General features: G+C 38.8%; 1 protein-coding gene across 1 annotated transcript in view; it reads left to right on the top strand.

Moving 5' to 3' along the window:
* MED27 (mediator complex subunit 27) overlaps window positions 1-26,590 on the top strand; it is an 81,752-nt gene that overhangs the window by 4,491 nt on the left and 50,671 nt on the right. The window contains exon 3 of the mRNA XM_069873373.1: window positions 25,513-25,643. Within this exon, the coding sequence (XP_069729474.1) occupies window positions 25,513-25,643 (131 nt within the window). The remainder of the gene's footprint in view (window positions 1-25,512; window positions 25,644-26,590) is intronic.

Below are 26,590 nucleotides of genomic sequence, written 5' to 3'. Positions count from 1 at the left end.
ATGAATTGCATTTAATTGTGATTTCAGAGGTGTTTGCTCCAAACCCTATTTTGCTCCTTCCGTGAGTCGCAACACTGGTTCCTCTGTTTCTGAGTATCCTAAGTTTGCCTGCTGCAGGGGTACAGAAAAGTATAGTGGGAAAAATCAAAACTTTCCATATAGAAGTGTGTTATCTTGGCAGCTCTTGTTGTTTATTAGCACCTGCTCTCCTGATATTTACTTACTGTAGTTTACCCAGTAGTTTTGCAGATGGTAAAGTTGTCCATATAATGGAAGCAGCTGTTTGGGAACACAACAACTTGTCAAATGCATTAATTACATACACCTGCAGCTGTAAAGGAACTTTAATTTTCCAGGTGTTTAATAGAACTCACAAGCTATTGCTGAAAAACACAGCAAGTTTAAGTCAATCTTTTTGTAAGTGAGAGTGAAATGTTGGGTTTTTTTCTTTGCTTTGGCTTCTTCTGTATATCAGTAGAAGTCATACAAGTACATTACTTTGACTGTGGGATGCACTGGGCCATGGAACAGTATTTAGGTCTACTTGATAATTTTTCTTACTCCTCCTTTTCAGTTTTGTCAAGGAAAAAAATTAAAATCCCATCACCTGCTCGAGACTCCATTTGTCACTCCACCAAGAGCAGCGTTGCCTGCTCTACTGTTTCCAGAGCTGCATTTGTCTGTTTGCTCTACTGCAACTCCAGCATTTCTGTAGTTTGAACCTCTGTGGGTAGGTGTATAGGGGTGGTGGTGTTTTGTCATCATGAGATGGTACTTAAAAAACATGGTCACCATCTGTTTCTGAAGGCTCTTACCTACCACTACAAGCAGAAAGCAAAAAAAAATCAACTTTTCTGATTTGATGACACTCTGAGTGAATAGGATTTAGATTAAATTTAATTTACTCGTCTATGAAAAGAAGATTTTTGGCAACTTGTATAACCTTTACAATATCAGTATATTGTAAACAAAGCTGGACAGGAGTTGTCATAAATTTATTTAAAAATAATAGGCTTGCAAATACAAAATGAAAATAAACAACCTGTTGATCTGTATGTTGAAATTGACTAAAAATATTTGCATTTAAATTTGTTACTTCATAGGTTCCTCTTGTTTTTACGCAAGTTTAAAACTGAGCTGTTGAGGTCATTAGGATTAATGAGTTAAAATGATTTTCTATCACATGACAAAAGAGAAAAGGAATATATATTTTTTTGTTTATTAAATTATTGTGATGTGTTCCCTGATAAATTATTTGTATAAATTGTGTTTGTTGTAGGTCTCAAAAAAAGAAATCAATAGAGCCTGTAGAGAAAGTCCAGACTTGTTATGACTGCCCTTGGTAGCTTAGTATCGATTAGACACAAATATTGAGTTTAATGACAATAAATGACATTAAATGTTAATCACGGTGGTAGAGGAACAGTGTTGAAGTAATTTTTTTTTGTTCAACTTGATTTAAAACGAAGTGTTCATTCCAAGGAACATTAATTTTAAATTTTAGATGTGCTCAAACATTTTGAGTTTAATGTAGTTTTACAGTAGCACGGACAACGTAACTGAATTATTATGTTGGCAGTTCAGTGGAACTTCAGGCAGATGGCCAATATTTTGTCCTTTCAGGACTTCTTCCTTACAAAAATGCTGTGTTGGAATACTGGGACATACTGTTGCATGGAGATCCAGCTTTTTCTACTAAGATCAGCTGCTTGCCCAGTGCTTCTGGAGGTCGCTTTTGAGCATCACCAATGTCTGCTGGGTAAGAGTGGAAGGGTTAGTGGTACAGCTGGAGTTACTGGTACTCTCAGTGAGCAGGAGCTCTGAAGAAGTTACATAAAGAAGAGATCTGGAGTGACAAAATCCCTTGATTTGCTTACACAAGAGAACAAATAACAAAGTAAAATAAGATTTGAATTGAAGCAAAGTGACGAGTTCCTACAAGGGTATTTCTGCTGCACTCTGAAAAGCACATTTTAATCTGCTTTGTAAGAGCAGAATCAGCGCTTCATAGAGGGAGCTGAAGCAGAAAGGTGCTTAGGGATTACTGGCTGCAAGCTCCTTTCCTGTGTGGATAAGCCATGGGAGTTTGTATTCCTATTACTGGAGAAATGAATGATGCATGAACTGGTGTTTTCTTCTACACGGGGCACAAAATAGGAGCTGGGCCACTTGGATTCTGTTCTTACTTTACTTATTAATTTTTGTTGTAACCTTGAGCAGGATGCGTTATTTTTCCTATGTCTCATTTTTCTTACGGGTAAAATAGGATAATAATACTTAACCTACTTCTTGGGAGAGTTTCTAGCCTAAATGTGTCTCAGGTGCATTGGGTTCTTTGGACAGAAATGCTCTGTAGATGCCAAGTATTCTACAGCTCGTGACTAATACTGTTTGCCTGGGAGGCTGGAAAAATGCCCTTTATGGGCTTTTAATTTTGTGCAATTTTAGGCAAGTGTTTTGGTGAAATGCCCTTGCTGTTCAGAATTACATTAATGTTCTTTTTTGTTTTAGTGTGACTAGGAAACAGGTGGTTACCTCTCTGCTTCCAACTGCTGTAGTTATTAATTATTGCTCAGCTCTCTGCCTGGAGAATATTCACTTCTATTATTTCAGGGTTGATTTTTGTGACCAGCAATGGCAGGAGTGGCAAATTCAGGAAGGGTGCAAATTATCCTTGATGTTACAGTGATGGGAGGGTGGGGAAAATGCACTGGAAAAGCTAGGATGAGAAAAAAAATGCTTGTACCAAAATGTGAGGGGGTGGGGTAGCAATTACTATAGTTTAAGTATACCTTACTGAAGAAGGAAAAAGGTGGGACCTTCTGAATGTCTCTGAGCTATTCAATGATAGGTGGAAAAAAAAATAATGTCGTGAGAGGGAAAAATGGTGAAAGTGATGAAAACTGTAATGAAAACAGAGCTCTTGTAATAACAGCGGCAGTAAAAGTAAAGGCAGAATCACCAGCTACTGATGTTGGGTGGGTTTTTTTCTCCCTAGAGATCCTGCCTAACACAGCAACTGGGGCATCGGGGTGGATAACATGGGTTATGTCTGTCTCTCTGGAGGATACATCTTCCTTCCTCCACTTGGAGTCTCTGGAATCTTGAAGTCTTGGATTCTTATGGTTTTTTGCCTGTGATTCCTATGCTGATTTTGAACAAAAGTCCAACCGAGGGCTATCTTAACTTTAAATTGTTACCCTGCATAACTGTAAAAGTGAGTTTGACACCTAATTGGAACAAAAGTACATGAATATTACTGATTTTTTTCCATTGCACTACCGGAAAGGCGCTACGGCACGTGAGAATTTGCTACATACGCTGCCTTCTGCCAGTAAGGAGGTTAGTTGGATTTCTTTGACGATTTAGTGGACTGAGGTTAGTTTGCTACTTCAGGAAGAGAAGAGTGATGATGAGTATCTTGCTGCTTAAAGATACGAGAAATAATAAGCTTTTTATTCTGGCTTGCTTGTTATGTGGTTTGAATGTTTTATATCTATGATTTTCCCAGAATTGTTATAGCTATAATTCACACTAGGTTGCTATTGTGAGATAAAGTTATTTGTGTCCAAGCACAATTTGCCTTTCTGACTGGATTTTGTTAGAATACTTGGTTTCAGACTGAAGCAGCCAGAGAGCCTGGCATGGTATTTTTCTATTGTTGTGCCTGGTGTTTATTGTTATTCAACAGTATTTTTCAAGGCTCTGATTAAAATAGTGCTGTATGCAGTACCAGTCTCACTTTTCCTAATTATAGGAAGTGATATATCAATACATGGTATTATAAATCACAGCCCCCTTGTCAGCTGGAGGGAATTATTTAATGCTTTGCAACACCTTTATTTGCTAATGAGTGGTTTTTTTCTCCTTGTTCCTTTGATAAGTATTAGTGTTCTAGCAGTTGGCCTATTTCACAATGGAAATGATTGATGTTTTGTTTTAACCTGCTCACTCCTGGTTCTTCCTCCCCTAATTCCTTTTTCCTCTGCAAGAACTCTTCATATAGTTGATGTTGGGTAGCTGGATTATGTAGTTTGTAGTTAGTGATCACTTTCCCTTTCCCTTTCTAAGCTGCATAATGTGTCCATCAACCAAATGGGTTAAAACTGCATTGCTTTGTATTAATAACAGACTTTGAATCAAAATAACCCGTGCACAGGCACAGGAATGCAGCACAGAGATGAATGAGTTGAGGTACAACCATTAGATAAGAAGAAAAGGCTTTACTTTTAAACATTGAGAAATCCAACAAAGTATAATTGGAAATCCATGTTGTCTAGGGATTAATTGAAAAATATGTGAGACTGCAGAACAAGGGAAGCATTGTAAGAAACCCTCAGACCCAGAACTCCTTTGAACGTCATGTTTGTCTGCTATCACTGCTCTTGGTGGCTCAGGCTGACTTGTTGCTGGTGATGAAAGCCTGACTTACCTTCTCATTGATGGTGTCCACCATGAAAGCACAGAGGATGTTTTTAGAGACTCGAAGCTGTATTTCACTTTGTTTGAGGCAAATTAAATATGTTGTAAAGCGTTTGGGGACCTTCATATGAAGGGCATTCAAGGAAAATGAACGCTAATATAAAATAACTGATAAACATCCCTTTGGTATTCTTTATGTGGAAAAGATTTTTATTTTTTTTATGGCTCGTAGAGGAAATCAAATAAAATGGAAAATTTAATGATGTCACCCTGCTGCTCTCTACTGTTGTTGTCTGGTCTTTTTGTGTGACTGTTATTTGGTTTTTTTTTAATACAGTAGTGTGCTTATCTTTTTAATCTTTCTTGGAATTCTCTTTTGGACTTACTAATGTTGGCCTGCTCAGAGAGTTCAGAGTGATTTAATTGTTAGAATTGCATATAAGCAATATTCAATTCTTCCCCATTGTATCTTAATCAGATACTGTTGATAACTGGGCTGCAAAACACGGAAATCACCTAAAAGCTAATAAAATGGAAAATAATCTGTGTAAGGAGTTGTGTGTAATCAAAGTGCGGTTCAGACCACTGGGCTACTGCTTCATGGAAATGTACTTTTAGCAAAAATGTGGCAGTGGTTTTATATTCAGCAGTAGTTAATTCTGAGCTGCTGGTGTTGAATGGGTGTAGCCCGGAAGGTCTGTAGTGACTCTTGAATCTCTTGCCTCTTGGGATCAATACGCCTTGGTTTGTGTTTTCCTGGCAGGAAAGAATAATCCTGCCCTGCAGGAGTTGTGGCGCTTTGTGGCTCTGATGCCGTGGCAATTGAAGAATGTGAATAAGAAATGACAGACCATGACATCAGTACTGTTTGTGTCCACATCTGTTACTGGTTTTTGCTTTGGAAGTAGAGGTGTAGTGAAAAAGAGGTGCAGTTGGTCTCAAATGATCCTTTAGAGCAAATTTGCTCTTTCCAAAATATTCCTGTTATAAAATAAAATTTTGGTTAATGATTTGGAACAAGCTACCTGTTCTCCCCAAAGCTGTAGGATTTCACTAATAATATTAAGCGAGCTGTTAAGGAAGCCCGCACTTTACAGTAGATGTGGTTATTTTACCGTCTTCTGGAAATAATTGTTTGGATTTAGAGATGAACTTTGTTTCAGGTCTGGCTGATTATCTGACCCAGCATTTTGGGGTACTTGAATTTGAGGTTCTGCTTTCTACAGGAGCTCTGATGAATGACTCTTCTGCAGAAAACCAAGACTGCTTCTGATATAAAATGCTGCCTCTTGAGAAATGGGCTTGGAGTTTGTACTTCACCCATACTCGCTGTAATTATGCTCTTTTGTCTTGAGTGAGCTGGGAGTAGAAATGTGGTAAAAACAATATTCTAAACGTGGTAATAAGAACTGTAGCCTATATAACTTTATGGCTGACTGTCAGAGTTGTCCTGTAGTTGCAGAAATATATCTTGGCTGTCCTAGGAGTTTGAGTAGTGCCATAGGCAGGTTTGAGGGCCAGTAGGAGTGTAGAGTAGAGACAAGAATATGAACATTGCATTCAGAGCTACTTAACTCTGAACTCCATTTGTTGTTGGTACATCGTTCTTGGTGAGAACTAGCATTTAAATCGATCAGAGCTGTAAAATCCTGAGGTTCTGGAGATAAAGATGACTTAATCAGTACATGTTATCACTTTCTCTGCCAATACAAGATTAGCCCAAACATGTATAGCCGTTCATTTTATCTAATTTTAAATGCCTGGATGTAAAGTTTCCACTTAAAAAAACCCGTGAGCAAAATCTTGTAGCCACTGTTGTTTGTTCAGTTACAGTATCCTACAAAGAAGTGTCCTCTGAATTACTATAAGATTTAATGAAAGCTGATTGATACTAGCAGGTGCTGCCCTTTAACATTTTTGATCTTTTCACAGAGAGATCAAATGTTTATGTACCCTGAGCAGTATGAAGTGTTCGATCATGCTGTGGTGCTCCACTAAGTTTCTGAGCACTTAAATACTCTGGTTTAATACCTCGAGCAGTCCGAAAGCTGATGTGGAGCAAGACTGCAGTTGTGCCCTTGTTTGGTGTCTTAGTGGGTTAAAAATGTGGGGTTTGGAGCATGCACATTTTTATATGCTCGTGAGTTAATTTGTTCCCAGATTCCTCCTATTCAATAGGAAATATACTGAGAAGCTGACATGAATAACTAATTTACTTATTGGGGAAAATTAGTGTCTATCATTATTATGAAAAGTAACGGACATGTTGAAATGTTAAGGGTATTTTCAAGATTACTTTGTATTTAGTTGGAAAGCGGAGTGCAATGGTTACATCTTGCAGCATGGAATAAAATCACAGGGACCTTTGATGTTCAGAGTTGCTCTTTGGAACAAATAGTTCTATTCAAACGAGCACCAGTCTTGATGAATTTGGTGGTTGTATTTGGATTCCCTAAGCTTCTATAACTGACAGTGGCACAGTACAAGAGGTGCTCTGTACGCTGCATGGGCCATTAGACACAAAGGAATTGTTATCTAGATGTGACATTTTACAGTGTATTCCAAAATAGATGCATTTACTTCTCATTATATGAAACTACAGTTCCTGTGGAAATCGATATTGAAAATACCCACTAAAAGCCTCCCAGGATCTGCAAGCATGCACAAAAAGGAGCTGTATGCATGTACTGTTACTCACAAGTGGCGAATTAAAGTGAATTATTTTAATCTTTCCATGTCAACAGCAATTGAGTACATTTTCCTTGTAACAGTATCCTGTTACTGCTATAGAAGATGTAGAGAATATAGACTAAAACAGAAAGAGTCTTCAGGTGTCTTTAAACTGTTTTAAGCTACCCATGGTTTGAAAATATTCAAGAATCTGTGATATGAGCTGTTTGACATTTTTCCTATTCCAAATGCTCAAAGGAATAAATCTACATAAAGAGTGTTAAAAGTGAGAAAGTCTTTGTGACAACGTCTGGAATCTCAGAATGTTACTTTATTTCTCTCTTTTGGCTGACCACCATGATAAAACAGCTGAATCAAATATATTATTTTATGTATATATTATTTTTTTGGGTCTTGACAGCTTGTTTCCAGTTTTAGTCTAATTCAGTTTGAAACAGCTGTTCCTAATCTCTGCAAAACAGGTTTTTTTGATGGAACTCATGACATTCTCAACTACTGCAGTGTTACTGGGCTCTATGTCATTTCAGAAGTTGGCTTTTCTTTACGTTAAAAGAATTCTTCATTCAGAGAAAATGTCAGTTGTACCAAGTAAGCTGCAGTTAAAAGAAAAATAGCTGCCTCCTCCCCCTGAGGTTATCTCTCAATGAGGCTGGATATATGTTTCTCTTCCTACATGACTTGAAGAAAAAACATCCCTGTGTGTTTTACCATTAGTTAGATTTTTATTCCGACGTTCCCTGCCCTACCCATATGCTTTCAGTTAGGTTCTATTTAGAGTTTTCTCTGCAGTTGTCTCTGCACTTAGGCTTCACAAGTTCTCTGGCTCGCCTTATGGTTCAGTTTTACTCTGGAGTCTAATCTTTTATTTTCAGAATTTTCAGTGTAGCATTTTCAGTTTGCTCAGTGCCATCTTTTTTTGGGGGGGTTGGCTGCACTGTTTGGTGCGTCTTCCAAAACTGTTTGTAGAAATTTCATAGATCACAGAGCTGATCACGTCTGTAAGTTCTCTTGTGCCTCATAAAGTGCAAGCTTTCATTTCTAGTTTTCAGGTTCTTTTGGACACCGTAGCAGGTAATATGGAGTTAATGACTTTCTGCATTAAAGAACTTGCTATGTGGTTGACTGTGAACAAAAGCGTGTGACAATACCGCGTGTGGACAGTTCAAACTATTTCTGAGGAGGAAGGTGAAGGTTTCCGGAGTGGAAGTGTTGTCAGATTTATAGTGGAACTGGAGGGACTCTGGAGTTGTACTCCCTCTTCTTTCCACTGTCCTTAGGTTGCTGGGTGAGGTTTCCCACATTGCTGTGTTATGCACGTCTCTCTTTCTCCCTCCATACAATTGTGCTATGGAGTAATTACTCTGAGAAATCCGAGAGACAGCTGCACAGAGCAGGATCACTGGTGGGTGCTGGTCTCAGTTCTGAGCCCACTAAGGACAAACACCGTCCAGAAGCCTCTTTTGGGCTATTTTGTTAAAGCACAATTTATCAGCTGAAATAGAACTAACATCTAACATGACACGAAAGCTTTACTACTTAAAGAACTGTTAAAGATGTTTGCAGTTCCAAATTCAGCATTTTGCTTGGCAAATACTGTAGAGTGTTTATCTTTTTCCTTGTGTATTTTTTTTCCCACAGCCTGAAGAGCCTGACTTGGGGCTGCATTAGGATTAAGTGAGATTACTAGCATCTTCTTTCTATCCCTCTTGTGTATCTTGTATGAATACATCCTAATAACTATTGATATTGCATTCATCCTGCAAGAAGCTGAGACCTTTAGTGTCTGCTGATGCTGCAGTTCTGATGTTGTGTTTTTCTTGCAAGTAAAATCAATGGAGACAAATCTTAGTAACTTTTACAGCAAAATAAAATGACTTCGCCAAGGCAGCCATTGGAAGCTTAAGTGTGGGTATGCTCTTAGATCACACGTACAGGGTTGTTCCAGCAGAATTGATTCGTTGATCTACTAGATTTAAAGGTCAACTATAATCACATTTCAGGAAGACTGAAGAAGATATAAAATTGCTACTGTGCTTTTCTGGGTCATATACCTGCTTCTAGTGCTCTTTGCTTTTCCCCTGTACATCTTAATTTACTCAGCTAAAGCATCAATACATAAAGGGCACAAGTCAATGTGCTTGCTTTCTCCTGTCAATGAGGATGCTAGTTAGTTGTACTTCCTCCAAGCCAGTACCTTCCCTTTGGAAGAGCTGAAGCAGAGCAAAGGAGTCCACTACACTCTACCCAAGTGGGAGAAACAAATCTCTCTTCCAGGGAAAGGCTGTGAGGAAAGCTGCAGTCCAGTTGTCTTGTTGGATCATCGGTTCAGCTGCTAGAGGTGACACATCCAAGGGATGATATTGTCAGTTCAAAGTGCAGCATGGACAAAAGAGAGTGAGTGTAACATACTTCATGGGTGGAGACTTTTGATTGTGGGTAATCAAAAGAATATCTCAGTAGTAGTGTTTTATGTAGCAGGTTGGTATTGTATGGCTGTCAATAGAGACCAAGCAGCTTTGACATATTTTGTTTTGTAAATATGGTGTTTCAGAGTCATGTTTCTGTGTAATGGGCAAGTGTATTTGTATACAGAGGTGAATAAATTTCTGGTTAATTTCTTGCAACAACCCAAGTGAGACAAGTGCTTCGCTGTAGCTGCGTGAACTCAAAGAATTGAGGACGTACAACATCCACCTACTCAGGTACAATTAGTTTTACCTGCAGCAAAGCAAAAGGAGTCCTGAAATGAAACAGGAGTTGATGGGGAGAGGGAGAAAATTTCATTCAAGTTGATAAACTAAAGCACATGACTCTTCAAGATTTTTTCCCTTGTGAACCATGTTATTGCTATATTAATTTGGTAGGACTTTGTTAAATTTTGCTCTCTTCTGGTAAGCTTGCTCTATGGAAGATCTGCACAGCAGGACAGCAACAGAAGAGAAAGTGCATAAAATGGAGTAAACTAATGGCATAGGAACTGTTCCTGAATCTGAGAATACTGCATTGCAAGTGCTTTTAGCTAATCTTCAAACAGATTTCAAAGTAACTTTATGATGTTATGTGCTGAGTAAACACATGTTTGATGATGGTCATGCTAGAGTAAGGGTTTTGTTGCGTTAACAGTACACGGAAGGATGACTCTCCAAGGGTCACATTCCCCAAAAATCCATTGTAGGGAATATTAACTGTTTTACAAAGGTTATTTGTAGTAGAACTCCCAGAGTTTAATTTAACTTAGAGCACTGTCCTTAGTGCATTTTCATATGTGCTAACTTGCAAAATGTAGTAATTCCCAGATGTATGGAAATCAAGGGTCTGTGGCTTTTCTGTGAGCATCCATGACCTGTTTTTAAAATAGACACTGACATAACAGCAGTGCTTAAGGCTCTGCTTGAGAGGCCTGAGGTTTATTGTGCATTTATTTAAGGTGGCCTTTTCCAGCATTCTTGCTTTGATGGCCTTCTAACTTCAGTGTGCATTTTGCTTTGTCAGCCACAGTGTGAAGTCTAGGAAACTAATGTTTCATGTACCCTACGCTTATGGTAGGTAGGGAATATTTTTTTAAATAAATAATGGACTAGGCAAACTTTTTAGAGGCTTGCATGATCAGCTCAGAGTAGCAGCAAATCCTTTGTGATTTTCTCAGTGGCTGAGGAAGTCAGTGCCCTGACTGACTGATTTGAGTTTTGTTTTCTTACATGTTGCTTAAATGTATGGGGGTTTTTTAAGCCTTAATGGTGTCTGTCTTAATTAAGAGAGTACTTATGGAAACAATTAACTTTCTGAAGTGCAGCAGTTGAGCATATAGGGTACTGGAAATGTGGTTGTTCTTTTAATGTATGCAGCTGTATGTCATCCTGATCAGCACGTTAGAAAGCCGTAGTTGCAGGGACTTCAGGGAGGTTATAAGTAAGAATACATGGTACATTCATGAACTTTCCGGGCTACAGGCAATTGTCAGGTTGTAAAAGACTGCTTCTGTGTGGAAGGAAGTTTCCAAGGTAAAAAAACCTTGTCATTAGGATTATTAGTGTTGTGTGACCTCTATGCCTTTTTCTCTTGTTTTCCCTTCACCTCACAGGCATCGCTCCTTTCTTCAGTCTGGTAATTCTAAGCAGCAGACTGCTGTTTTGTGTGAAAACAGTTCAATACAGAATCTGCCTTCTACCAGCATCAGCGATTGTGTCAGTTAGTTTTGATTTAAGAAAAATAATAGACATATTCTACAGTAAAGCACCTGTTTGAAAGGATTTTTTAAAATTAAAATAGTCCAGTTACCAAAATGGAGACTATGTCGGCATCATCCGTAGCTGGATGGCATCACATCATGGTGTGCAGGGCATGGTTAACTCCACAATTAACTGACCTTTCCTTTTAAACAACTTGCTTTATCGTAGGAGAGCCGCAGAAGATGAAGAATCTTATGCTGGGCTTTAAACCTAGGTTTTCATCTGTGCTTTGATTCCCTTGAAAGCATATATATACACACACACATTTTTAAGAGGTTCTCGTGGTCAAAATGTTGATCATGACTTGGTTTTTCTGAAAAGTTGCAGGTTAGATTTTTAGGTTATTAAAAGTCCTTACATGACTGGCCTATTGCTTTAGTCATGATGGTCTTGAAGCATGATACTTGAAGAAAACAGTTTGAGCTTCTTACACATTTGTCGGAAGGTCCTGTTTGTCATGTGTTCGTGTGTGACTGTGCACTGTGGGTCTGTTGCTTCTGAGTTTGTCCTCGAGGTCTAAAACAGGACTTCATTTGGAACCAGCTGCTCGTCAGCTCAAGCCTGTAGCTGGAAAGTACCCTGGCAAATTTTGGCTTTGTTGCACAAATTCAATTCATCTGCTAGAATGAAACATGAAAAATACCACCCCACCCCCAGCCTGGTGATGCTGTCCAATTGCAGTTTGTGCCATCACCATGGTTTTGAGGCTTCATTATGCAGCTTGCACTCCGCACACTTTTATTTAAAGCAAAGCTAAAAGTAGAACTAAATAGCTGACGTTCACAGCCGTTTGGAGTGATGCAGAGTTACTGGGAGGGGGACGGGACAGGAAGAGGCTGGGAGGATCAGCCTCGTTTATTTGCGTAGAACTACACAGGACTGTCCAAAAACCCCTGAACTACACCGTGCTCTATCAAGGAATATAAGCTAACTGTAAAAAGAAGTTCTATGTTGTTTTACTCTTGTTTACTTTTGGTGTATACCCTGAAATGATGCAATTCAATTGGCTGTGGCTGTTGCACCAACCAGTCAAACTATTGCTACTCTGCTGTTGCAGCATCCCTGTGCCCATTGCTTTTCATGGACCCATCTCCATATTGCAGAGCCATCTGTTTTCCTTACTGTCCAAGCATTAGGCTCAGTAGTATAAATTACAGACTGCTCCCTGGCTTTCAGTTGTTCCCCTTTGTTTAGTGTGCCAGCAGCAAGTTTTCAGCTCCTCAGCACCATTTATAAGTTTTCCTTGCCCTTTTATTTTTACTAAAGCCTTGGGCAAAAACTGTAGTTGAATGAATTGTTGGTTGTTCGTGTTGCTGAATTTTTACCTCTATAAAATAAAGTTTGAGAGGTAGGTAGGTAGGGTCCCCATTTACAAAGGGTTTTGTAGCTAGAGGAGCGATCGTGGTTTGCAAAAAGCAATATTTTGCTCCCCCACAGCCCCAGTTTCCTTAAACGCACACCAGTTTGTCATGTTGCTGGCAATATGATTTCATACAGAAAGATCATTTTTGGCTGCTTAAGTAACTATGTGCGCTGCTGCAGAGTTAAGGAGATACTGGAAAACTTACTTATGCTGAAATTCCACGCTCAATTTATCAGCTTGTGTCTGTTTCAAAACTGAAGTGTAATGTAACAGCTGTGCGGGCTTTTTAATACAATTTCCTTTTCTATCTTTAAAGACCAAAAAGATGCAGGGTTTTTTCTTAACTGTATTTTTACATTCTCAATTCACAGGCTAAATTAGTTGCTTGTGATATTTTCCTGATGTTCTGCACCCACCATAGCTGCTGCGCTGGGCACCACGGTGAGCTTAGCTCCATACAGGGCTTGCTTCCAGGCTGCTCAAAACTGTTAGAGGAGACGGGGTTGCTTTTGGTGTTTGAGGTGAGAAAGGTAAGAATAAGTGAGAATATAGGATACAGCATTTTCTGGCTGTTAACGAATGGCAAGTTTTGAAGGGAAGCAGAGCATGTATGTTGAATGCGTTGTGAGCAGCAAGGAAAGCATTTCTTCTCTTTACGTATTTCAGATACAGTGTCAGGCAGCTCAAGTCCAGCTGAAGGCTTTGAGTCTCTGTAAGCTGCTTGGTGTTTACTTGGTGCCTTATATTGGGCTATCAAAGTGCTGATTTTTGATCCAGTAAGATTTTCTTAGTTATTATCAAGTTATAGAAATAAGGTATGTCCAATTTTATAAGAGAAGCTGAAATGTCTGTGGTTTAGATGTAGACATTTAAGTGGTAATAGGGTTATTGAAGAGTGCTTGCAAGCCAGCTGGTGCATGAAAAGTCAAATATGTGTCAGTCTCCTTTGATATCCATAAAAATTAATCATTTAGGTTTTCCTGTAGTTTAACTGTGTCCCACAGCAACTTGAAAATGGTTCAGCCTCAAAGTCTTCAAACTCTTTTGATAACATCAGTGTAGATTCCTAGCTAAATAACGAATATGTAGTGTTTGTCATTTCCAAAAATTATTTTTTGAAAATAAGGGTTTGTGTGGGTGGAGAGGGTTTGTGCTCGATGGAGTGACAGCTGCAAGTCTAGTCTTCACAAACCTGAGGTTTGGCCCCAAGTGTCAGTCTTTTTCCCCTCTATTCCTATTTTGAGTCCGGTAGAGGGAAGCATATGTTTTCTTGCATCAGCTATGTTGATGTTACCTTGTGAAGCATGACAAGGTCATATGTTTGTGTGCCAGAAGAGGAAATCTCAAAGTGTGTCTGAGCTGTCTTAGACCTGCTTTATTTTTTTTTGTTATGTATTAAAGAGTTCCATGATGTACATGGTTAATTTCCATTCATGTAGGTACGCGTGTGTTAACGCTACATTGCTGCTCCTGAAATTGGTACTCTTATATTATTAATGTTGCAGATCACGCCAAGAAGGTGTCTTGCATTTAATATAGAACATAAGAAGGTTTGCCTGCCCCATATGAAAATTGTAACTGAAGATGCTATAAAAATTTAAAAGGGACAAGGTCAGCCTGAAAATTGAATATCCTACGAAGCAGAAAATCATGTATTTTTAACAACAAATTTCCTTACCTGTTTGTACCTGTACTAATACTGTTTTAAGTTATTAACACTTGAAAACTGTTTTAATCATTATTTTAATTGCGAAAGTAATTAATTATCATTTGTCTAGGTGCCTGTTAGATTGGGGTTTTCTAGTTGAGAGACATGAGAACTGATCAAAAGCATTTGGGTTCCTATGCTCCTTCTGTATGATCAAACAAGTTCAATTTATTTCACTTATGAAAGCAAAGATAACGGATGACTCACTTTGTACCAATGTCTTCATTGAAATGGAAAAAAGTGACTACAAGGCTTCTTCATTATAGCAAACAAAGACAGAAAAAGTTAGTAATTGAAAATAAAGTTTAACAAATTCAAACTACAACTGAGGTGCATGGTTTAAGCACTTGTAATTAAGCGTTGGAAGAACTGGAGGGGAGTAGTACAGGACTCGCCTTCTTTGGAAGACTTGAAAGGCTGAGCACATGCAAATTCTGCTTTTTCCAGCTACATTTGCTGAAGTATAAATACAGAAGTAACTTGAATTAGGTGAGGGGCAAGACTAAATGTTCACAAATGTTCTTGATTGACTTAAGATTTCCTAGGAAGCTTGTGGAAAGGATCAACTCCAGCTGTAACTTTTTTGGGTTTTTTCAATCTGTCCTGTCCTCACTAACTATATTCTTTATTAAACAGAAGACTTAGAATGGTCTGCACACGAGAACATGCTGTCCTCCAAAGCGGAGAATTTAATTTGAAAGTTCAGAATCTTAGTTTTTAACTTTGAATATTCAGAGAACAGGTAGCAATATGTGCTTCAGTTCCCATCGGTGGCTGATAAAGCTGAAAAGCCGTGAAGAACTCCAAGCAACTACTCCTTTATTTCAAATGATAGAGGTGGGTGTAGAGATTCCAACCTTGCCGCTGGGTTAAAGCCTTTTCTGGCTGCTTGGAAGATGTGCTGAGCACCTGACTCAGTTATTGTCTGCAGGAACTCTACTACAAATCTAGTAAGTAGTAAAAACATGTAGTATTCTTAAAAAGCTGAGATTCCACAGATGCACAACCAGCATGAGTAGAATAAGAAATCTGAAGGTAAATTTAACAGTATTTGTAAAGAAGCAAGATAAAGAATGAGAATATCATAGAAGACATCTGAGAAGATGAGTGTGGGCATTGTGTAGAATATTGTAAATAACGTTCTGTGCATGAATATGGGTGCTGAAAAAAGGCCTCTTCATCTGTGCTATCCTCCAGACTGTCATAATTTGAGGTACTTTGGAGAGAAGCACGTAATCAGAGTCTGAATCCTTAGCACAAGCATATTGATTTATGTTGCTTAGGCAATATGAATTCAAGCACTTCCTAGTTACTGAATTCTTTATTTATAACCTTAACAATTTTAAAGTAGCTTTTTTAGCATACATAGCACTACTTTTCTTATTGAACATGAAATGTTTCTTGGGTAAGCTTAAAAGTTCAGATCTCATTGTAAATGGTGTGTAATAAATACCTAAATAAATACAATAGAAAGAGAGGATTTCTTCCTTTTGGTTCCAGTGAGAAAGGGGTAAATAAAATAATTGACGTGCCCTGTTAGCTGTCGACCAAGTTTCATGTGGCATGTCTTCCCTTTGGCTTGCATATAGCAGCAGCACATTTTAGCACCTCGCCTACAGCATCCACCTCCTGACAGCAAAACTTGCCAATAGAAAAGCATTCAGCACTTCATTATTTCTACAACCTGAGTGCATTTGCAAATTAATTGATGTGTGGGAGGAAAGGCATCTGCTATTGTAGAAGACCTTAACTGTTGCAGCAAAACTAGAAATAAACTGGTGAGCTTAGTGAGCTGCTATGCTGTTGCAGATGTAGAAGCTTCTGAAGTGGCACCTTGTCCACTTTTGATACTGTTTTTTTTAGAAACTAAACCGCTCACTGGAATGTGAACATGGAAACAAACGGCATGATAAAGATAATACCATACATAATTATGTATAGGTAGTTAGCAAGTAGTTTCATTTTCTTGCTGGCTCAACACCAAAAGTGAGTTTTAATTAAGCCTGTAATGAATGACTGGGAGCGTTTTAAACGCTATTCATCTTGTGGTGTAATTGAGTTAATTACAATATCATTATAAGCTCCCATGAAAGTAATATGAACCATATTCCATTTGCTTTACTCCTAAAGACATTTCTGAGGTCCCCTGGCTTTATCTGAAATACTCCTGCTGCAAGTCTTCAACATTGATAGAATAGTGCAAAACTGCTGCATGTGCCTCTCTACTTGACGCTTCTGTTCAGTGCAGTGTCCTGGACCTGGGCTCTGAGCTGCTTTACCTGTGAGCAGCAGGGGCCTTTTAGCCATGGCCTGTGTCTTCTTTAGCTTCCAGTGCATGGTGTAGTTTTTCCTTGTTTTTCTGGTTCCTGATCGGTAAACCTACCCAATCGTGGCAGATGAGAGTAAGAATATGAGATCTATTTTCAGAAATAAAGATTAAAGCAGCTTTCAAACTGTTACTCTTTGTGCTGCGCTGAAAAAACGTGTAGCAAAAGAGGTGTTTTTGCAAAGCATATGGCTTTTACACTAGTTCAGACTGCAGTGAGTTTTTGGATTTGGTTGTAAAACATCTCTGTGCTTTTTGCACACCCTAGTCAGAATGTGACATCTGCAGCAGATGGACAGATAAACTTCCCATAATCCGTGTCTTTCCTTTCAGAAGAGGAGATGAGATTCTCATTTGTAAAACTTGTTGAGGAAAACCTCATCTGTAAAAGTCTGTTGTATGCTTGGATGTCGGGGTGGGAAAATTTGATGGATACGCAGCTTGGCACTGGAGTTACTGATATTTTTTGGGCTGTCTTTTTCCAGATGAGAGGTCAGCCCCGCGTTTGACCATAAATCAAGCCGCCTTAGAGCATTTGCTCTATCTAGTCTCAGAAGTCTGTGCTTAATAGTGGAACAAGCATGTTACTCAAATTCACCTTTTTCTGGTTTGACTGACATATTGTCTTGTTTGGTTTTTGTAACCCTGCATTATTAGGATTGTGTTGATTTAGTATTTTTAAATTCTACAATCAAGAGTTGTTTCCAGCCTTAATTAACCCTGCTGGAATGGCAGAGCTGCCTTCTTTATTTCCAGCAACTTTGCTGGTCACACATCTGTATTTTTCATCCTCTTGACTATTACAGATTTTGTAAATAGTTTAGAAATGCCAACTTGTGATGTATGGGCCTCTTTAACATTTCTTTGATTTATGTGCATAGTGCTGAAAAAAAAGCAGAGGAAGCATATTATTCTGGAAGAAATGTTGCCAGTCTTCAGTTTTTTCAGTCTTAGTTAAAAGCTACACTTTTATCAATCAAACCTGATAGATTCTTTTTTCATTCTTCAAAACATTCATAACTTAACTCTTTGGAGTCTAAAGAAATCATTCGACTAAGACTTATTTATAAATGTCTTCCTGTTTTTCGGATGTCTGACCTGAAGTATCTTTTCAACTGATTTTTCGCAAGTTGGCTTTTCCATGCGCAGCGTGGTCATCTAAAAGGAGAGACATTCAAAAATCACTAAGGATCTGGAGTCTTTTTAAATAAGATTTGGCCATATGCTGCTTTTTTCAATAGTGCATTGCACAAACTGATGGAGTAAAATATGTTTTGGTTTCTAGCAGTATGGAGTAAGATGATTTCTCTGTGTTGCATACAAATGACAAGGACTGCAGATATATGATTATCCAGTTTCTCATGAAAACACCCTAATTAAATGCAGAGAACTAATTTTCCTGAAATCTGATGCTCTGTTTCAGAAAATAATCCTGAAAGTCCCTGCTTTAAGTCATGAATGGCTCTTCTGAAAGGTTTAAAAAATCCCAGAGTTAAAATTTAGAGTTCTTAGTTAACGCATACTGTTTTAGCTGGAGATTTTCAGTGAAACTTCTCTGAGAAGGAAGAGCTCACACTGCTGCAAGGGAAGAGGGGAAAAGTTCTCCCCTTTTGCCTGTCGCGGCAGTGGAACTAGTGAAGTCAGATAAGCTGAACCTCGTAGACATTTCATTGAAGAGGAGTATTAATTTCTTTATTTGTCTGAAAAGTAGTTTGTTTGCTTTGTTGGTAAAGCCCAGCCATAGCACTGCAAATCACGACATGCTGCTAGGCAATTTGAAGAGTTTCTGTCACTTATTCCAGGCCTTCATTCTATCACTCAGTTCTAAAGTATCTTCAGATTTCTTATATAAGCACCTGAGCATCCCCTGTCACCAAGGCAGCAGGCCATTCTTCATACTGACATAGCTGCCACCTGAGCCCCTGACACCGAAGATTTAGTTGAAGGCCGTAGAAAATATTAATATCTCCATGAGAGCAGTGTCTTGAGTTGAGAGTTCTGGAGGCTGTTGAAGGGAGCATGGCAGCACTGGGGGAAGATGCTAATTATGCCCTTATTCAGTCTTGAGTTTTAATGATGAGTTTTCCCAGCTCCAGATTATTTGTCCTACGCAGGGATAATACTTCTGTCAAAAAAGAATTTGGATTTTCTGTCAAGTATTCATAAGTGCACTTCCTGGGACTTTAATGAAATCTACAAAATGAACACGCAACTGTGAATGTGTCACATAGAGCAACACTGAGACCATTTCTGTATTAGTAGACAAGCTCTGTACCAGCTACTACCCTTGAGCTCCAGGTAACTTGAAAATACTGTTTGTTACTGCACATGGTTTTATTCTGTCATTTAGATGTGAATGCCGTATAATAATTGTACTCTGCTTTTTGCAGTTCTGTTATGCATCTGGGTTGTAGGTGCATATCCAATGAAATGCTAGTGCATTCAGTTATCTGTCAGGAAATAGAAATGTTCCAACCCTTCAGAGCACCTGGAAGGGTATGTAAACACCTTACTAACAGTATTTTATGCTGCTTCTGAAGAGGTAAATAAGGTAGCGTTATGATTCCAAGCAGTTCTATGATTACTTTGACTCTATCCATTTCTAATACTAGATCTGTTTAAACCTCTGAGCCTGTTGGCTCTGTTGGTGCTCATGTCTATCGACATTATCTAAAAGGCAAGAATATGTCACTGATGTAACTATTACATGGATTCCAGAATAGAATACTTTAAAAAAAGCAAACAACCAATGAACATGAAGGAGGAGGAATCATGGCTTTTGCAGAGACTTAGAACAGCTCAGATAATTTTATTGGCAGCAAGGATGCAGATGCTGAAGTTTTGACCAATTCCTTGAAGGAACTGTCACCAGATTTGCTATCTCTGCATGGTAAAAAGCCAAAGACTTGCAAGCAGTATTGGAGTGAGGGAACATTGGTACAGTCATTCATCAGCAGAACTTCAATGTTTTCGGAAGAAAAGTATGGGAAGAACACACTTTAAAGGTTAAACTTGACACTAATTAAAACAGCGCTCTCAGCAAAAACAGGAATTCAAAGACAATGGAATAAAAGATGTAGTGAAGACAAAATATTAAAAGAAAGAGGGATATATATCCATACATTTCCTGCTATTGTGTCTTTTTATATAGAACAATGTCTACACTTGTTTTTTCGACTCCCTAGCCTTGGGAGAAGGAGAGACCTAGGGGAAAGGCAGGATTGCAGGTGCTGGTGAATGCCCTCAAAATGTACCATACCTCCTGGTTTATTGACCAGTGTGAAGCAGTGGCACTGTGCACCCCGGTGCAATGCAAATGAGAGCTGTGGCATGCAAGAGACTTTTTACAGAAGTGTGAGCTCATTAGTTTCACAGTTGAATCAGATCAGGGTGTTTAGGAAAAAAACATGCAGTGACTTTTGCACAGGGATTTAAAAAAGACTGGCATGGGGTAGCGTTTGTCCCCATTGTGGAGGGATATTTGCTTAATATTCTTGTAAACTGGAAAATGTTTTGGGGGCATAAATGCTTGAAAAAACTAGAACAAAGTCTCCTAATTAATTTGTAAACTAGAGCAAAGGAGCAAAGGGGCAATGTCTGTCTTCCCTGTTAATTGAAAACTCTGCAACCCAGTTCCACAAGAGGACAGCCAATGGGTAAATAAATTGGAGCCTGCTCTTTTGGTTTATTGATGCTGTTTTGGCCAAGTCAAGAATTCGGCTGTCCTAAAATGATCAAACATTGTTTGGAGAAGAGAATTTCTGAACCGGCCTCATTATCCGAGAGAAGCTTAAAAATATCAATTAAGGTAATGTAGTTTCTCTCTTGCCTTCTTTAGTCTGCAGAGATGAAACTGTGGGAGTGTCTTCCTTGCTTGCTCATTGCTCGTTTCAAAAGAATGACTAGAGTTTTATCAGAATGGACAAACCCCTCATTAGCTGCAAGGGAGAAATAATTTAATGATGAGGGGCAAAGTACTGTGCATCTTAAAAAGAGGTAAATGTGCATGTGCTCACCAGTATCACAGTGAACTCCAGGAATTCCATGATGAGTAGGTGTCTGTCTGCCACTTCTGTCAAACTCCATTTCTTGGAGGAATGGATATAAACATCTTTTGTTACCTATACCTGAGAAGATGCTTTTCTGTTTGTGTGTAGTCTGTAAGTATTTACATGAGAATGGAAAAAAAATCACAAGGTAATGTGATCACAAAGAAAAGTCATTCTGACTTCACCTTAAAATAAAACCTTTTGTGCTTAAAAAGCTTTAAATAGTGGTAGCATCTAAATTTAATGTGCATCGGTGAGTTGACACAGCCAGTTGTAAATGCTCTAAGTGATAAGATTTTAATTTTTTCTTATCTTCCCCCCCCGCCCCACTCCTGATTCTCACCACCTTCCAATCCAACCTGATTTTTGCAACTTTAAATGGCCTTGTAAGTTAGTGGAGTGTAAGGACTTGTTTGGTCAGCAGTCAGCACATGCAAAATGTTCAGCCCATGAATTATGTAAGCAAAAGACCTTTAGACCCAGCCAGATATGAATGATGAAGCTTTAATTTTCGAAGTTTTAAATTAACGCTGTGTACATGTTTGAAGTTTCATAACATACTCTGTAGAGCAGCCCTATAGGCCCAGATATAATCTGGCACGATACAGTCAGTACATTTGTGTCAAATGACAGGCCTCTACAACATTATTCTAAGTCCTTTGGCCGTACCAGAAATTCTCTCCTTCAGACCTTCAAAATCATCTGCAGAGGACAGTGTGATCTTTTGGGGGGGGAGAGGGGTGAAGGGTTTGTGGAGGGGTTGTGTTTTTTGTGTTTTCATTGTTTTAGGGTTATGTTGCCTTGTTTCTGATAAGAAGAAAATCCCTGATGCAGGAATAAATAACAGATATTCTGTGATTAAGATTTAAAAGAGTATTAATGCTTTTGGAGCTAAATCTAGTCTGTATTTCTCTAACACACCTTCTCTGTTTAGACAGTTAACGTGAAAGCCATCTTACAGAAAAGAAGAAATTGCCCTCCTTACAATTTCAACTGTGAGAAAAGTGGCTCTGAAGTGCCATCTCTGTTACAATGTATTTCACTTTGTGAGGAAGATTGAGAGCTGTTAATATATGAATTTATATACTCAGCAATGTTGTGAAATTGTGAATCATGGCACCTGTAAAACATTACTGCTAATCTTTACTTCTAGAAAGTATGGGTCACATTGCCATTAATGTAGAACAATAAGTCTCAAAAATAATGACATTCAAAAATAATCCAAGTTCTGTTTTTATTTACCTTCAGCCAAAGCTTTTGTACTGAAATGTTATTTTCAGTATTTTTCCTATCTACTTTAGAGTTGGTGTCTTTATTTTTAAAATGTGGAATTCGCGCATCTACGTGGAGCCACAGTTTTAAGAAAAATATCTGCTATCATGAGACTTGTCATGGAACTGTACAAGTTGGCACTGGTGGACATCCTAGCTGCTAACCGTTATAAATTGATTTTGTTGTTCTTCTTTTTCTTAGTTTTCTGAAATAGATTTTGTTTCATCTGCATCTATTGGCAAAAAAGATCAATGTTGAAATTTTACAGGGGAATATTTCATTAGGGAACGAAGAGCTTAGCTTTGCATGAACCAGCTGGAATTCCCCAAAGCTGAAAGACGTGGATGCTTGCTGTATTAAAGCCTCTGAATGATGAGGAGTTCCTTAGTGTCGGATAAAGAAAGGTTTTGCAATACCACCTAGTGCTGCACCAATACTTGAGTTAAGTTTAGCGTATTTTTTGGTTCAAGCTATTACTGTTTACTGTTCTGCTGGTTTAAATGAGCTTAGATGTGAAAAGCAGATGAAAGGTTGTTGGGAATACACTTACAGAAGGCGCTCATGCCCATCCACAGGTGCCCGACTTGGCTGTGTTGGGTCGCAGGGTCCCTTACGCCTTGGTAGACACTGACTGAAACAGCTGCTTTGCCAGGTTGAATGGAGCACCACGAGCCTTTGGTGTCCCTTGTTCAGCAGATGCTGTGGGCACCTGCCTGTATGCAGTGTTCTCCCCGACACTCCTCCAGCCGTAAGCCGTATCTGGCTCACAGACTTTGTGAGCTAAATGTGGTTTCTCTGTGTTTATTAACCCTCAGAAGGTTTGTGTGCCAAGAGCTCATCTCAGCTTGCCCCCATGAGCCTTTTAGCACCCGTAATATCCTCTGACAGAATATTTCACATGAGTTCCCAAGGTAAAGATGTGTTTGGAAATAGCATTCTCTTGTTAGTAAGGAAAAAATTTTGAGGGGATTGGTATGTTTCTAGCTGTGATTTGCTGTCATGAGAAAGATGTTTATTTTGCTAAGGATAAAGGAACTGAATGGCAGGTTTATTATCCATCAGGACCACTGAATCTCCTGGCTGTACTTTTGATGCTCATGGCACTGCTATGGCGCTATTTCCAATCTTGTTTCTGCTCCTCAGAACAAATGATTAAGGAACAATTTCCCAGTCTTTTCAGTTAACACCCCTCCACCCCGTGAAAGGAATGCATTCTTTGCAGGACAGTATGTGATACTTTAATAATGTATAAATCAAGCTGGACAGAAGCTGCCTGTCAGTTTTATTAACTTTGACCTTTTCTCCCATTGTAAGGATAGTTTGGTAAATATTTAATGGCCCTTACAGATTTTGACAGTCGGATCTGCATTCCTGGGAGCAAAGGTAGATTATAAAGAAATACTTATAATTAATAAAAATAGCTTCATCACTGGGAGCCAGCCTTGAAGGACAGAATTGTTTTTTACAATATATTTATTTTTAATTCCCTTTTTTTGTTAATGCCTGACCACTAAATGTCAGACGAGCCAGGAGGTTATGAAATGTTTTAAAAGGTTACATTTAAAATTTATCTATGATTAGCACCTGTGATTACCTCAGTCTTTGAGTGAGTGTCCAAATAGTGTTATTTACTTGACATACCTGTCTGTCTTTCTGCACAGCAAACAGGAGTGAATGGTGTCAGCAGCACAAAATGGCTGAAGGAAAGCTGCTCGTAATAAGATGCAAGAAAAAGAAGGGAAAGCATGTCCTGGAGTCAGAGGGGTCTTCTGCCAGAGCTGTCTGTCCCTTTAATTCCCTGCATATTGCACTCGCTGCAATTCTGATAGTGAAGATTGAAAACTAAGCCCCTGACACTTTGAAACATTGCCTTTCAAACATGTACTGTCCATTGCGCTCATTGATTTTTTTCATTTCAGAAAGCTGCTGGAGAAAAACAAATTTGAGTAAAATCCCTCGGTCTAAGTGGAGCTGTTGGGGCAATCCAACCCCCCCGCCCCAGCGGAGCGTGGTTCTCTTCCCATTAGGAATGCGATGTGTCTTCGTGTTGTGCCACAGCCAAAGTCACGTGGCAAAGCAGCCAAGTAAATCAGGAGCCCGTGAAAAATCCTTCCAGATGCCCTGAGCACTGACATTTGAGTCAGATTGTCTCATGAGGTGGCTTCACTCATTTTAATAGCCATTTTCAAGTAGATCACTGTGCCGAGCTTTGTTTCCCTCATTTTCAGTCAGCACCGTTTAGAACAGCTTTAAGACCACTTGATTTTCTGAACCTTTGTAAGGCATAGTTTCTAAACAGTGACATTTCTTATATGCAGATCTTGGGATTCTAGTTGTTAATGGGTTAAAACAGTTCACCTCATTCAGAACAAATCTTTAGACAATTTATTGAACACGTTGCTGTGGGGACTGGAATGATGAGGGGAATTGCATTTGTCTGACACTGAATCTTAAGCTTTTTTCCCCCATCCCTTTCTCTTCAAAAAACTGGGGAAATGGGAATGTTCAAGGGATTTAGGGGTGAGCTTTGTAATTTCTTGCATTTGTATCTGCTTTCAGGACTGGCACAGCACGATAGCTGTTCTTAAATCTGTGAGCAGTGGGAATGCACTCAAAATCTTGCAGATTCACATTGTGTCCTTCATAAATTTGTCTTTCATTGGGAAGCAAAATAAAAGGTTAGAGGAGAAAGCTAGTGAATGTGACTCTTTTGCAATGCTGTGGAGATGTGCTAGCAGGTATTCTGAAGGCTAGAGTTTTCTTTACAGTGGTAGAAACTTGTGAATCTTTTGTGGTTTTATGTTTAAGAAAAAAAAGGAGTGTTGTTTTTAAAAAAGCTGGTTTATGTAGTAAAAGGACTTCTCACGTCTTCTTCCAAAAAGTAAGAATGCTTGATCTCTTGAGAGGAGAAACAGTCTTAACATTTAAAAGCATGCCCAGATTTTGGGAGAGTTTGGACTCGAGGGGAATTCTTTGATTCATAGACTCACATAATTATTTGGGTTGGAAGTGACCTTAGGAGATCATCCAGTTCTAACCCCCTGCCATGGGCAGGGACACCTCCCGCTGGATCAGGAGCTCAAAGCCCCATCCAGCCTGGCCTTGAACACCTCCAGGATGGGGCATCCACAACTTCTCTGGGCAACCCGTGCAGTGCCTCACCACACTCATACTGAAGAATTTCTTCCTTATATCTAGTCTAAATCTCCCCTTTTTTGTCTTAAAACCGATTCATCATCTTACTTGCCCTATAGCATGATTTCCTTGTAATATCTGTTTCACATCTGACTTTTGTTTGCATCATCTTCTATCCAAGCAATATATATGAAATACCATACGTTAACTTACTGATGGGCTGTAATTTGAATCAGGTGGTACAGATAGTAGAGGTCTGACATAGATCGAGTACTGCAGTGGTGTGTATTTTAATATATATGTGTTTTATTATCCAGTTGCAGTACCATGCCGGGCTAGCATCTGGCCTTTTGAACCAGCAGTCTTTGAAACGTTCAGCCAACCAGATGGGATTATCTGCAAAACGCAGACCAAAAGCCCAGCCAACAACTCTTGTCTTACCTCCTCAGTAAGTAATGGAATATTTTGAAGAGTTTACATAGAGGGAGGGCGGTGTTTATTTTTTGTTATTGTAATTATTTCTTTAAAATCATCATAATAGCCACATTATGCTTGCATTTTTGTTTCATAAAAGTGGAATCCTTCTTGTTGAGTGGGTGGGGTACCCTGTGGAAACAATATTTTGTTTCTTCTGTTTATGGAGGCACTGTGACAACAGGAATGTTGCAAGAATTCTCCTTTGTAACAGGTCACAAAAGTTTTTGCAACATGTGATTGTCATTGAGGAATGATGTTCCTCTCATTAGTATGACTTGGAGTTTCAAGTAGGACTTTTCTGAAGGTCCTAAAAGGCTGAAGCCAAAAAGTCTTTGGTGTGAGTACTTTCTCGACAAACACCTGTTCCAAGTCCATCTGTTCACCATATGTTAATTTTGCATTGGATCTAAACCTCTTTTACAGGTGACAAGCAATTATGAGGACACTTAGAAACTGTTTGAGGACACAGAGTATCAACACTTCAGGCAGTCTGTGTACTGATGCCAAAACCACAGTGATGCCCACAACTAAGCTTATAAATTAATAAACTGCTTAAAATATTTAGTTACATATAAGAAAATGATTATTATGTAGAAAATGAAGTTTAAGCAATTATTCATTGTACTGAGCATCCTTGCAGCTTGTGGAAACCTCCTGCTTTTTTGCACAGAACAAGAGCCACTGATGTATAAACGCTGTGCTACTAAAAACTTCATAGTTGGAATAGTAAAGTTCCCTGTTGTCACCAGAGTCCACGGGCCTAAGTCAATGGAGGAATCAAAGGCAGTTTAAGAGGATTTTTCCTTATGTGAGATGAGAAAAAAATGAGAGTCAACAGAGCCTTCCCTTTTTATATGAACTTTGAAAAGCTTCTAATTTGGGAATCCATAAAATGTTCTGTTGTTTTACTGATATGTC

This window comes from Phaenicophaeus curvirostris, chromosome 20, assembly GCF_032191515.1.
Source record: "Phaenicophaeus curvirostris isolate KB17595 chromosome 20, BPBGC_Pcur_1.0, whole genome shotgun sequence".
Classification (NCBI taxonomy): Eukaryota; Metazoa; Chordata; class Aves; order Cuculiformes; family Cuculidae; genus Phaenicophaeus; species Phaenicophaeus curvirostris.
Note: the sequence above shows the minus strand (reverse complement) of the source record. Positions and strands in the feature narration are given on the sequence as shown.